General features: G+C 45.9%; 1 protein-coding gene across 1 annotated transcript; it reads right to left on the bottom strand.

Moving 5' to 3' along the window:
- Positions 1-1,189: 1,189 nt before the first annotated feature.
- Positions 1,190-8,070, bottom strand: Adprh (ADP-ribosylarginine hydrolase). The gene is made up of 5 exons (XM_005071495.4): positions 7,917-8,070; positions 7,121-7,215; positions 5,381-5,735; positions 2,624-2,984; positions 1,190-1,908 (listed from the first exon to the last, which is right to left on the bottom strand). Exons 3-5 carry the CDS (start codon positions 5,691-5,693, stop codon positions 1,497-1,499), a joined length of 1,086 nt encoding a protein of 361 aa, XP_005071552.1. The 5' UTR covers positions 5,694-5,735; positions 7,121-7,215; positions 7,917-8,070; the 3' UTR covers positions 1,190-1,496.
- Between the last annotated feature and the right edge of the window lie 5,541 nt (positions 8,071-13,611).

Here is a 13,611-nt window from a genome sequence, read left to right as displayed (position 1 = left end):
AAGGCAGGTGCTGAGAACAGCTAACAGCAGCATCTACCAAGCGCAATTGGGGACTGCAGGAATCCAGCTGAGAAAGTCAGTGCCGCAATGTCAAAGAAGCGGTAGATTTAGGAGTGGACTTGGTGGCACACACCTTTTATCATGCTGCTTTGGAGGCACAGGCAGAGGCAGGTGGATCTCTGTGAGCTGGAGACCAACCAGGACACTGATTAAGGTCGGTCGTCTTAAAAAGAAGAGGGAGGGAGAGAGGGAGGAGCAGATGGTAGCTTTAAAGTACAGGACTGGGAATGTAGCTCAGTTCACAGAATGTTTGCCAAGCATGCACAAAGGTCTAGGTTTGATCCCCAGCACCCAATACACAAGAGGTAAAGGCAGGTAGATCATCTTCAGTTAACTTGAGGAGTCAGAGACAGAGACCCTGTCAAAAAAATAAAGAGGGAAGGATGGAGAGACAGAGCTTTAGTGTGTGCTTTAGTGCATTTGAGTGTAGAACAGCCAGCAGATTGTAGTGGTTGAATAAGAATGGGCCCCAAAGGCTCATGTATTTGAATGCTTAGTTTCCAGGGCATACAGACTAGAAGGATTTGGCCTTGTTGGAGGGTGGGGTGGAGAGTGCTTTGAGGTTTCAAAAGCCTACACCAGGCCCAGCAGATCCAGATGTAGAACTCTCAGTAACCTCTCCAGCACCATGGCTTCTTGCCATAATAATGCATTGGATTACCTCTGAAACTGTAATCGAGTCCCAATTAGTTGCTGTGATCATGGTGGTGTCTCTTCATAGCAATGAGACAGTGATGCTCTTAGGATCCCCACTGTGCCCCTCTGGTCTCGGGCCTTATAACTTGCCACCGCAAGCAAGTTGAGAAGTCCCGGGAAGTAAACAGCATCCCTAGGTACGGGCCTTAACCAGTCAGGTGAAAGTCAGTGGATAGACACTCAAAACTGGCCTGTCTTTTCACCAGGACAATGCTAAGGACTGTCTTGGGCAGAGGGCCCAGATAGAATGCACCTCAAATGGCCATGGGGATTCCTGCTCATTCACACACCCTGTGTGGCTCCCTTCCCTGGTCTCACTTCCCCGTTCTACTTCCTGGAATCGCCTCCCAAATAAAGTCCTTGCACTCAAACCTTTGCACGAGTCTACTTGGGGTAGATGGGGGACCCAATCAAGGAAAACTCAGACAAAGTATCTGGAACAATTTCATGATAAAAACAGAGACTCAAATACAAGGTGTTTCTGGAACAGCAACTCAAATAAAAAGATTCTCAAGCAGAGATGAACACAGGGAGAGCAGGGAAGTGTGGGGACACAGGAAGAGGGTGTGGGAAGGCAGAGCTAGAGGTGCCCAAGGAGCTTGTCATCTCTAAACTCTTTGAGCACAAGATTAGGATTCTTGACTCGGAAAAAGTTGAACAGACTGAGCAGAATCAGCTATGGAGAAAGGAATCATCAGAAGCAACAAAAAAAATAACAAACAAAAAACCCCACCCTCTCCCTAGGGGCCAAATACATCTTCTTTAGGCCCAAGAGAATACAGAGCCCGTGCTGCCTCTTCCAGGCGCTGTCTGTACTCCAGCTTCTCATAGTTACATGGGTTTACTCCTTTAAAACCGTGCAGAACTCCCCACCAGCAGCCAGCTATGGTCGCTGTGGAATCACTGTCTCCACCGTGGAAAAAGGCTCTGTGCGCAAGTTCCTTCCAGGAATCCCCTGCACCAAGGAGGGCATCATAGGCAATCATGGGGGCATCGTGTCCACTACTGCCCCCCCAGCCAGAGTAACTCAGGGAGATGTAGAGCTGATCACGTTCCTTCACACCGAAGGACTGCGGGAAGACAGGAGCTGACTTGCCATCCGAAATTCCTCGAAGTTCCAGGTACTGTTCCCATTCTTTCTCAAAGAAGGACCTGTGGAGGGAAAATCAATTAAAAAAACTAATGTCAAAAGCTATATGGAAAAATATCAGGTAGATATAAGTAAATAGAGAAAAGTCCAGAATGACTTCAACTCCTTATACTAGTGTCATAAACTCATAGGAAAAAAAAACAAAGTTAACTTTACAAGGCATCATACATTTTTTTACCCACAGAAACCAAGTATGGATGCAGTTGCTCAATAAGGAAGATAGGTGTAAGGCTGTAAGTCAGGAAATAAATATTTGGTTTTCTATGTCCAGAGCAACATCTTACTGTCTTTCCAGGGGAAACTTTGGGACATCACGACCATGGGCAACTTCAATAAGAGGTCTGAGTTTTTTTCTTCTAAGAAAGATACTGTGAAGTAAGTCATCAAAAGGGGAAGAAGTAGTCTTGCCACTTAGCTCCTGGAAAAACTTATCTCTTGGGCATTCTAACCAAGGGTTCTGAAATATTGCTTCAAAGCAACACTGGAAAAACAAATCTTGGGGAAATAGCCAAGAAAAAGTGCTGGAATCCAGAATAGGACTCACACTTAGGAGATGCCTTCAGGTACCTACATACCGAGGCATCCACTTGACTGCTTCCGGCAACCATGATGGGTAGGAACCGGGAATCCTTAGCAGGTGCTCTGGAGGGAACTGTGAGGGCAGCTGTGGCCTCTTAACCCTAGGTATGTGTGTGGTGCATGTGCACAGACACTCACCAGTGCTGAAGATTCTCCTTCACAAAGTAGCCTGACTGGACAACGTAGTTCTTGGCTTCCGGCAGCACCTCCATCAGTCCTTTGCCCCACTGCCGTGGCGGTTTGCCACTCACAGCATACGCTGTAAAAAGAGCTGACGCAAGGCTTCCAAGGTAGCCTGTGGGGTGGTGGTGGGTCATCCGGCCACTCTCAATGCTCACTTGGATCAGCGTGTCCAGCTGGCTGGGGTGAGGGAACCTCAGCCCAATGCACATGGCTCGCATGGCGGCCCCACAGCCACCCTCACGACTGTTGAAGGGAATCCTCCAGCCATCGGCCTTGTTAGGCTCCAGCCGCATGGCATTCTGCATACAAGCACCGCCTACAGTGGGTCAGGTATAGGGTCAGAGTCACCAAAACAAAGGACCCAGTGAGAACAAAGAACTAAACAGACTCCCAAGTTTCTCTGAAACCAAAGGAAAGTCATGAACACATGATGGGGATGGTCCCTCAACTTCAAACCCCAGCCCAACAGATAGCCTTCTTTATATTTAACCGTAAGTGTGACATTATGAATTAACAAGCAGTGTATGAATTGAGTAAGCCGCGGGACCTCTCCAGTTATTAGAGAACTCACAGGACCTCAAAAGGTAGCTATATTTGCTTTTATTTGTTTTTGAAAGTTAGGCTTTCTACATAAACCAGGCTGGCTTGGAACTCTCTATGTACCCTAGGCTGGCTGTAAACTCATAGTAACTCCCCTGCTTCTGCCTCCCAAGTGCTAGAACTATAGGTGTGCACTACTACCATGTATTATTGGGTTTTTTGTTGTTGCTGTTTTTTGGGTTTTTTTTTTTAATGAATAACATCAGACTCGAAACTTAGGGAATTTAAGGTCACAGAACCAGCTATTCAGGGACCATCATGTGAGTGTAAGACACTGTTGGGGTTCCTAACTATCAGAAAGACAAAGTTCCAGAAGAAACACTGGGCTTATATCAGGAGCAACAGACTATGGCTGTTCCCTACATGGCAGAGGTAGAAGGCGGCTTCCCCCATTGAACTTTTGTAGTAGGAAGCAGTGCTACAGCAGGAGCCAAGAAATGGCAGCAGCACGCTCTGGAACGCAGTATCCCTGCTCCCTTACTGGGCAGTTCATACACAATAACCATAGCTGACACGTGTAGGCAAATAAAACCACATGTCAAAACCGAGTGGACAGCAGATGCTAAGAAAAGATAAACAGAGATGGACTTTTAAATCTAGTCCTTGGATTAGGAGGGGTCCTGAATCTGATGGTGAGGAATTCTTCAATCAGGAGTTATGGTGGAAGGGTATTCATATGCTTAAGTCCGAATACATATGTAGAAACTGTAATGCCCAGTGGCTTAATTTAATTTGGAGGTAGGGTCTTTCAAAGGTGTTTAAGCTAAAGAGCCATTAGCGTGAAGCTAATCCAATCTAACAAGAAGCATACAAACACACAGACAATGCACAGAGAAAGATCACATGAGGACCAGAGATGGTGTCCATCTGCAAGCCAAGAAAAGCACCTCCAAAAACAAACCAAACTTAACGCTGTGTGGCTTAGGCTTCTAGTAGCCAGAATCACGAAATGTTTGGGTTTTGTTGTTGTTTTGGTTTTCCAAAACAAGGTTTCCTATATAACAATCCTGGCTGTCTTGGAACTCTCTCTGTAGACCAAGTTGGCCTCAAAATCACAGAGATCCACCTGTCTCTACCTCCCAAGTGCTGAGATCAAAATGTCTATTTTTTAAGGTCCCTAGTCTATAACATTTTATGATGACAGTTCCCTTGACAGACTCTTACAGGAAGAGTGGCTGGTCAGGGAAAAGGTGACCTAAACCTGGTGGTCCCTAGGGGGCCACACAAAATTCCCAAAGTGGGTGAGAGCCACTGTGAGCAGAACTGGAACCAAGAGTCTCTTTTTTTTTAAATTAGAAAAATAAACAGTTTTCTTTGTAATTGTTCGTAACAAAATGTTGGAAGGAAAATAACAAATAATATCTACTTCTATAACTCAGGTAGAATTATGACCATACTTATGTATATGCTTCTGGACTTCTCAGTGGGGATACGCAATTGTTCTCTCTGTGTGGTGTTGGCACAAACATCTATGTGCATTCAGAGGCCAGAGGTTACCCAGTGTCCTATCTCTTTCTAAGACCCTTGGTGCAGGGCCTAGAGCTAGGCCAGCAAGTGATCTTCCTGTCTGTCTCATTTTGCACAGGGGTCACACATGATTTTTTTATGTGGGTGCTGGGGATTTGAACTCAGGTCCTCATGCTTGCTCAGCTGGTGTTCTTGCCTGCTGGGCCATAAGTCCAGCACTTCCCCCATCACCCCATACTCCTGACCTCCCTGCTTCTGCCTCTCAAGTGTATGTGCCACCACGCCTGGCACCCTTTTATACTTTAGCCAAGTTATTTCCATTAAACACTGTTCTGAAACCTACTTGTTTTTCTATTTCATGGATAAAGCCTTTCCAAATCAGTAATTATTCATCTGCAGAATTTACAAAGCCCTGAATGTGCCACCATAAATAAGTTACAAGAATTTAAATCTACACTGTCGTTTCGTTGGTATTTAAATGCCCACAACTTTTTCTCCGTTTGATTCTCTGAAGCAGACTCTCACTATGGAGCTCAGGCTGATTTTAAAATCCAAGTCCTCCTAGGTGGAGGACTTGCCCCCAGCCCCCATCAACCTTCTCAGTGCCTTCCCTGTCCTCAGGAGCCTCCTCCCAGCTGCACTCACCTGGCGCCCGGCCATCCATGTCTCCCATGCAGTCCTGGTAATGTTTAGCTAACAGAGAGTACAGTTGAGTCAAGTTCAGGGATTCGCCAGCTTCCACAAGTGCCTCTGCTGTAGCCAGGTGCATGACAGTGTCATCACTGACTCTCCACTCAGCCACGTCTATGGCTTCCAAGTCACCCATCTGGGCCAACTGCTGGTGTATCTTCTCCCCCTCCCGAAGGAACTCCCACTTCCCGTTGAAGTACCCCAAGGCATCTCCAGCTGCACTCAGCACCATGGCAGCCACATACCTCTCAATCAGACCCCCACCCATGCTGAACTTGCCACAGGCAGTCTTGGGGGACAACTAAGACACCTGCAGGAGGACAGAGAAGGAAGAATCAGAAAAAATAAATTAATTAATTAAAAATCTGTATTTTATTGAGCATTTTTCCTGTGATTACATCCCACTTAATCAATGAGATTGGATACTAGCTGCATCTTGAGCAGGAGTAAATCAAGTGTTGTGGAGATAATGCAGTTTCGTAAATATTAAGAGAGCGGACTCAGGCCACAGAGCTAACAGCGGCAGGGGTGGGACTCTAGCCCAGAACCGACTCCTAAGCCTTGTCTCTGTGTCTCGGGTAGTGGTGCGCCCACTAAGTCTCACAAGTCAACCCAGGCCTGTGGTTTTCTCCTTTAGGTGACATGTGGCTTGGAAGTGCATCTCTCCTTTATGTAGACAGTGACACTTATTGCAGGTTAAGCGTTCACAGATGAAGAAACAGAAGCTCACAGCCAGACCCCAGTCTTCTAGTTCCCTGCCAGAATGCTTCATTTTACATTAAACGGGCTCATCCCTGACCTTAACCTTGGGCGACTTCTTGATGGCTCATGTAAAATAATAACAACAACAAAACTGTTCACTTTAAAATGGTTATTGTTAAGCCAGGTGATTGATGGCGCACGCCTTTAATCCCAGCACTCGGGAGGCAGAGGCAGGCTGATCTCTGTGAGTTCGAGACCAAGCCTGGTCTACCAAGCGAGTTCCAGGACGGGCTCCAAAACAATACAAAGATACCCTGTCTCTAAAAACAAAAAAACAAAAACAAAAAACCAACAACCTCCCAGATGTGTTATAAGGAATGAGTGAGTTACCATAAAGTGCATAGTGAGCACAACTTTGGGATTATTATTAACAACAAGTTCTATAATTAAACTAGAATACTTTGCCCATACTCTTTACCAGCAATATTTAAAAATATTTAGGTTTACTTTAATTTCATGTGCTCTGGTTTTCGTCTGCATGTGTGTCTGTGTGAGCATGTTGGATCCCCTACAACTGGACTTATATGTATTGTGAGCTGCCATGTGGGTGCTGGGAATTGAACCTGAGTCCTCCGGAAGAGCAGCCAGTGCTCTTAACTGCTGAGCCATCTCTCCAGCCCGTCTGTCTTCTATATGGTAAAAGTTCCATGGTACCCGATCGCAAATGGATATTCCCACCATAAATTAGATCCTTGCTAAAGCACTGGCTTCCTTTTGTATGCATTTAAGACCCTTCTCTGCCTTAGGCCAGTTCCCCACTGCACCCATTCCCTATGATGCACAGATTCAAAGTGCTCCAATGTCTGCCCACTCCATCTATCCATCTACCCCATGAACGGGGGCAAATAATCTCAGGGCCAAAGGGGCTAGCTCACCCCTGCCCTTGGCTCACGCTCTCCCCACACCCAACTGCTCTTCTTTCCCTTCACTTACCTAAATGCTAGTTTAGGGCTAGTTCACGTCCAGGCACTTCCACAGTCCTCCATGGAGCCACACTGCTCAGGACTAGGGTGTAGGCCCGCAGAGACCTGGAGAAGCAGTAAGGGATAAAGACAGACTGAGCACTGCAATAAACAGCTCCTAATCACGGTATATTTTCTCATGTATAAAAAAAGCCTAGGAACTAGAGCTCTGTACTCCCTGGAATTAGTTGTGTGGCCATAATAAACAGGCATTCGCTCTGGAATTGTTTCCCATCTGTGGGGGAGGAGGATGTAGATTGTAAATGTTCTCCGAGGGACTGTCTTGGCCCAGGTTTTCGAAGCCCAAGCTTTGTTATCCTCTGAGAACTGAGGACTAACACCCACACCTTTCCCTCCCAATGCTCAAGGCTCCCTTTCTGCAGCTGTCTATGGCCCTACCCCCGTGTGTGGGCAGCCCACCATCTTTTCTCTTTGAAATTCCTTTCCACCCTGGGTCATGCATCCACATTGGCCCAGCCCTAGCCTCAAGAAGTCATTATTCCGTAACCCACTCTACACTTCTACAGATCCCATAGCAATCTAACTATATAATTAAAACTGAAGTCCACTTCCGGACTAGCCTTTGTTTTCCTTGTCTGGGTGGAAGGACGAATAGGAAAAAAAGAGGGGGGAAGGGAAGGCGGCGGCGATGCACTATGGAAAGTCTTGGCCAATTTTAGGGCCTAGCACCACTCTGGAGGTGAGAGTCCGGGCTGAGAGGGTACAAGGTCAACAGGAGGAGACTGGTACTGGAAGTCTAGCTGTACCTGCTGAGACTGGGGTCCGGAGAGCCCCTGCGATTCGAGCGGGAGGAGGGGTAGCAGACACAGGAGCCTCGTGTCCGTTGTGCGAGCCCCCAGGCGAACAGGGGCGGAGCCGGAAGCGGGGCTCCGTGGTTAGTGAGTGGCTGACGCAGAGCAGCTTCCGGCGGGGCCGCGTCCTCCCCAGCATCAGCACCGTGCGGAAGGAGTGACTATCACCGAGCCCAGACCGCTGGGAAGCGCGGGCGGAAGGGGCGGCTTTCTAGCCTCTCTGCGCGGTTCGTCCGCCAATGCGGGGGAAGGGGGGGAGTGCGGGGGGCGAGCCGGGCATGCTCCCTGTCGGGTTCTGGCCCTCGCTGTAAGACGGCCTGATGGTGGTACCCATCTCCTAGGGTGGTGAAGCCTCGTCCGTTGTAGCTCTAGTTTGTTTGGCCGCGGCTCTGCATGCTCTTCACGCAAGTGATTCTAACGGAAACTATTAGTTTCTCGCCCCTAAATTATGACTCTGGAATTATTAATACCCTAAGGTAGCGAAGGACGTGTTGAGCCAAGATGTCTGGTTCCAAGTATAAGCTTGCGCTCCTGACCACTCTCCCCAGTACCCTAGACCCAGCCCAGATTTGTCCCCTGAGGTCCAAAATGCTCAGGTCGAGCGCTTAGAGCATCAGGGCCGGCTTAAACCCGAATGTCTGCTTCAGTACAACGACTCCAAACGCACATGCTTTGATTTGTTGGACCTAAGCAAGATCAACAGCTGTCTATCCTAATTTCAGACTTACTTCCAGGAATTCACTTTTAGGAGCTGTGCTGGGAATTGGGCCTATCTTCTGACAGGTTTTCAAAACAGGCAGACTTACTTGGGAAGGAAAATTGGATCGAATAGTTAACCTCTTCTATTAACTTTGGCAATGACTGTTCTTGCACAAATAAATCTTCCGTTAATCAAAAAATAATAATAAAGGAGACAGTCGTGTGGAGTTTGCAACATTTTTATTAAGCCAAAATAGGTCAAGTTTTAGGATGATGAGTATATGTTAATAAAGCATTGGAGGGGGAGCGGGCTGCTTGGAAAGGTAAGCATCAATTGTAAATAATTACAAGTGCCTCCCAGAGGGAGAACAAGGAGTTTTCTGAGAAGGGAGATGAAAGAAATTTTAAATTTTGGTGGTTTTGTTTTGTTTTTTGAGACAGGGTTTCACTATAGCCCAGGCTGGTCTCAAACTCATGATCCTCCTGTCTCCACCTTTAGAACGCTGGAATTTCAGTTTTGTAGTCCTACACCTGGCTTACATCTTTTAGAATATTTTTCTGTGTTACATATACAGAGATTCTAGGAAAAAAAAAAACAAGCCACAGGCTACCACTCTGGTTATATATACTTACAGTCTTTATGTTATGCACATGCTCTTAAAACAATAACAGGGTCCTTTTGTAAATAGAATTTTATATCCTTTCTTTAAAAATCGACTTTATCATCTGTCTACGAACAGGACTCCGAACGTTCACACACATTAATGCTTCCGGGATAAGCTTACTTCTAGTTCGATACAATAAAGGTATGAGACCCTAGTACCCAGTTGCTCTCCCTCCACTTGATGATTAAAACTGTTTTAAGAGAACAGACTCACTGATGATCAGAAAACAGGACAGTTACACAAAGCCTTGACGCTACCTAGGCCTGAATGTGTCATAAGTGCCTGTTTGTAGAGTAACAGCTAAAGGTTTAGAAAATGTGTACTAACAGGAAGCAGTTAATATGCAAGGGCAGGTTGGGCTCCCTAGCAGAGATTAACAGCAAAGCAGCAGCAAGGGTCAAAGGAAAACAAAGCACAGGCTGGGACCCTGTGTAAATTCACCAAAATCAGTTAAGGTAGAGAAGTATCAAAACAGAAAAGCTGGGGACAAAGACGGGGAAATCCAAAAGCAGCGGCTATGTGGTCCTTTCAAGAAGACTGAGAAGCTATCTGGGCAGCTCATTTTATGACATCTTGGCTGGACCACAGCACCCAGTTAGTAGTTCAAATCATTCTCCAGATGGAAAGTGTTTTAAAGCTGAGATTAGCCTTTATATCAGTGAACACTGAGTAGAGTAGATTATCCTCCATAATGTGGGTGCGCATAATTGCAGATAGGCCTAGATAAAGATCTTAAGAAGAGGGACTCCCCTCCAGTAGGAAAAAGGATTCTGCTTGCTGACTGCCTTAGGACGGTTGGCTCCTTCTCAGGGCCTCCAGGCTGGTAGCCTACCCTGCAGACTTTGAGCTCACCAAACCTTATAATGTAGAAACCTAGGGTAACCCTGTCTGGCCTAGAACTCACTGTGTAGAACAAGTTGGTCTCAAACTAACAGAGCTCTACCTGCCTTGACTGCCCAAGTGTTGTGGTTAATAAATCAGGTTCTTAAAGTGGGTATCTCTTTCCTCTCCCCCACCCACTCTGTATGTGCCCCCCCGTGTGTGTGTGTTTGTGTGTGTGTGTCTGTCTGTCTGTGTGTGTGTGTGTGTGTGTGTCTGTGTCTGTGTCTGTGTGTGTTCTGGTTCCTTGACTAATACAGTATCTAAATATGCCAAACTTTGCTAAGTAGAGAGGTCAGATGATAACCAGACTAATAGAAGATGTGTCTAATGGACTAGAATAGCATTAGGCTGCAAGGAACACGACAAAGAAGACCATTTGAGGTTCGGGTTGCTGAATGTAAGACAGAAACATTTTTGGGTCAATCATTATACTCAGAGAAGGTATATAGAGAAAATTAGACCTAAGCTGATCTTTGAAGACTGTTAGGTAAGCAAATAAAATTACTACAAGCACAGAAAGAAACCACACAGCACACACACACACACACACACACACACACACACACACAGTTGCTTGAGTACAGGGAAATCCATTTAAAAAGAAAAGGATGAAACAAAACCAGCTGGGCATGGTAACAATCCTGTAACGTGGGATTGGAGAAGCTGAGCCAAGAGGATCTTGGGTTTGAGGCCAGCCTGGACTGTATAAGGAGGCTATGTCTCAGAATAGAAAGGAAAATAAAAGCAAAGTCACAGGTCTAGTTTAGCATTTCCCCCCTGAAGGATGCACAGTTGCGGGGCCTAACCAGGCCCTGAGTTGTAGGACTATGTATAGCATTAGGCTTCTTCCTCCTTTCTTCATTTACCAAGACATTCTAAACACACCGTATGTAAGACTGCAAATCCTAAAGAAGACTTGGGGAAAGACTAGAAGAACGGCTCACCGAGGAAAGTAGGCTCTCTGGGCACCATCCCTGGGGAACCCTTAGGAATTTGGTTTGGTTTGGTTTTGGTTTTGGCTGTTTTTTATAAATTTGTTTTGTTTTGGAGGAGAGGTTTCAAGGGCAGAGGGCAGATGCAAGTTTAAGGTAAGATAAGTGGGGTCTGGATACATAATGTAAAATCCACAAGGAATCAATAAAAAGTTTTTAAAAAAAGAATACACCAGATATGGTGGTACATATTTTTAATCCCAGCACTCTGGAGACAGAGACAGACAGATCTCTGTGAGGCTAGCCTGGTCTAAGTAACAAGTTCCAGGCCAACCTTGTCTAAATAGTGAGTTCCAGACAAGCCTAGCTGCATGGTCTCAAATGAAAATTAAAAAATAATAGAGCAGAATACAGTCAGATGTGGTGACTTCTGCCCGTAATCCCAGCATTTGAAAAGCTAAATCAGGCAGAAGTACAATACCAGCTATGTTGCAAAGCAATCCTGGAGAACAGAAGGAGGCTCTGCCTCAAAGCTATGGAAAAAAGTAGAATGCACATGTCCCTAAGAATGGTTTAAGTCATCAGATGTTAGTTCCATGGGAGTGTTTTCTCAACATATCTCAACAAGGAAACCCAGGCAGAGGAGAGCTCTTCAGAGTTTGGGTGGCCCAGTTACACAAAAAGAACCAGGCCTGGAACCCAGGGTTAGTCCTTCCATTCCCCATGCTGCCACTTAGAAAAAAAGACATGAAATGGCTTGCAGCTAAACACGATTACATCAAAGGCACAAAGCCTGATTGTTAAGTAGTCTATGTTTCCCCTACTAAGCTTAAGCATCCCTTTTGTGACCATGTAAAAGTTGTATTTGAAGATTTGAAGAAAAACATATATGTATGTATGTATGTATGTACTAAAAAAAGCTTAGACATGCACCATCGTCTTAAGAAGCAGACAGTAATTCCTGGGAGTAAACAGACAGGAAGGCTTGGTAGCAATGACACTTGATGAACTGGTATCTGAATGTTAGGGAAAGCTTCACCCTTCCAAGCAGAACAGAAAGACCACTGCTGGGGAAGTCCTTATTGCTGCCCCGGTCTGCCCCCCCCGCCCTGGCTGCAGTGGCATGTTTCCACAGACCAGGGCTTCCCAACCTTTGGTAGAGACCTGACAGTACATTTTGAAATCTTCTCTGGTGAGTTCCAGCAAGTGGCCTCTACTGCTGCCTTCTTACTTTCGCTGGGTTTCCCGCAGGAAGGGAAGCATGCCTGGCTCCCCAAACCCATTTCCCGAACTTTCAAAGGCTTTCCATGCTCCAGCCACAGTCACACACTAAGGGACTTCACTGGCCACCATCTACTGTCAGTAGATGAAAATGCAGCAGCCTTCAGGGGGAAACAAAAACAGAAAAACAACTAAAACCACGGGTGCTTTGTCAGAGCGAGTTTTCTTCCATGCCCCCTGTGCCCAACTGCTTTCACTGGTCAGCCTGGACCAGCCACGGTTAGTCCGCTCCCATTGCCGTTTCCTGGACTCGGTAAAGAAGTTCTAGCAGGAGACATTTAGTTGTCCCCTCTTTAGAATCTGCCCCTCCACCCTCAGAGGTGTCAGTTCCTCACTGCTGGGTCACACTCCAGCCTAAAACTGCTCTGTGAAGGGAATTCCTGCAGCTTAGGATGGGGCACCTTTAGAGAACCAACTGGGCATCCGAGGAGCTACTCAACTAAACCCCAAAGGAAATTAGAGGCTCAGGAGACATGCCATCTGAGGGTCATCAGCAGAATGAACCCCAATCTCCTGAGGAGCCTTCCGGTGGGCAAACCCTTTCCCAAATTCAAACTGTCTGTATCTGCCCTCACTAGCTATGCTTAAAATATTCTGCTGGGGCAGCAGACAAAAAGAACATTCTGTGTAATTATATTGATACACAGCTCTAAATGTGCAAAGAACTCAACAGAGGAAGACGAAGAGGGGGAGGGGGAGCAATTTCAGAACCCATGGAGATACTAAGGGTGACATACAGGTGTTCACTGTCTCCATTGGTGATGGCTTGTGTGTGTCTCCAACTGTATATTTTATATATTTGTAGTTTTTTTTTACTGTGTGTGTTGCTGTTGTTGTTTGGATTTGTTTGTTTGTTTTGTTTTTGTTTTTCAAGACAGGATTTCTCTGTGTAGCCCTGGCTATCCCAGAAGTCACTCTGTAGACCCAGCTAGCCTCAAACTCAAAGATTTGCCTGCCTCTGCCTCCCAAGTGCTGGGATTAAAAGCATGTGACACCATGTCTGGTGGCTTTTTAGTATATTTTAATGATATTATTAAAAATAAATAATCATGCACATAAATTTTAGAATCATGTCCTCCCTAGAAAGAATTAGTGCAAGGGAAATTCCACTTTTCATTTAAGTCATGAAATTTCTCTTTAGTTTTATGAACAGAATTAAGTTTCCCTTTTTTAACGAAATCTGGAAACCAT

This window comes from Mesocricetus auratus, unplaced genomic scaffold (genome assembly GCF_017639785.1).
Source record: "Mesocricetus auratus isolate SY011 unplaced genomic scaffold, BCM_Maur_2.0 Super-Scaffold_100008, whole genome shotgun sequence".
Taxonomy (NCBI): domain Eukaryota; kingdom Metazoa; phylum Chordata; class Mammalia; order Rodentia; family Cricetidae; genus Mesocricetus; species Mesocricetus auratus.
The sequence above is the reverse complement of the archived record's forward strand: the minus strand, read 5'-3'. Positions and strand labels throughout refer to the sequence as shown.

Coding starts and splice junctions, on each gene's coding strand:
- Adprh (XM_005071495.4), bottom strand. CDS start 5,693: ATGGGTGGGGGTCTGATTGAGAGGTATGTGGCTGCCATGGTGCTGAGT. Junction 2,985..5,380: donor CATGGATGGCCGGGCGCCAG/GTGAGTGCAGCT, acceptor GACCCACTGTAG/GCGGTGCTTGTATGCAGAAT. Junction 1,909..2,623: donor AAGGAGAATCTTCAGCACTG/GTGAGTGTCTGT, acceptor TTCCCTCCACAG/GTCCTTCTTTGAGAAAGAAT.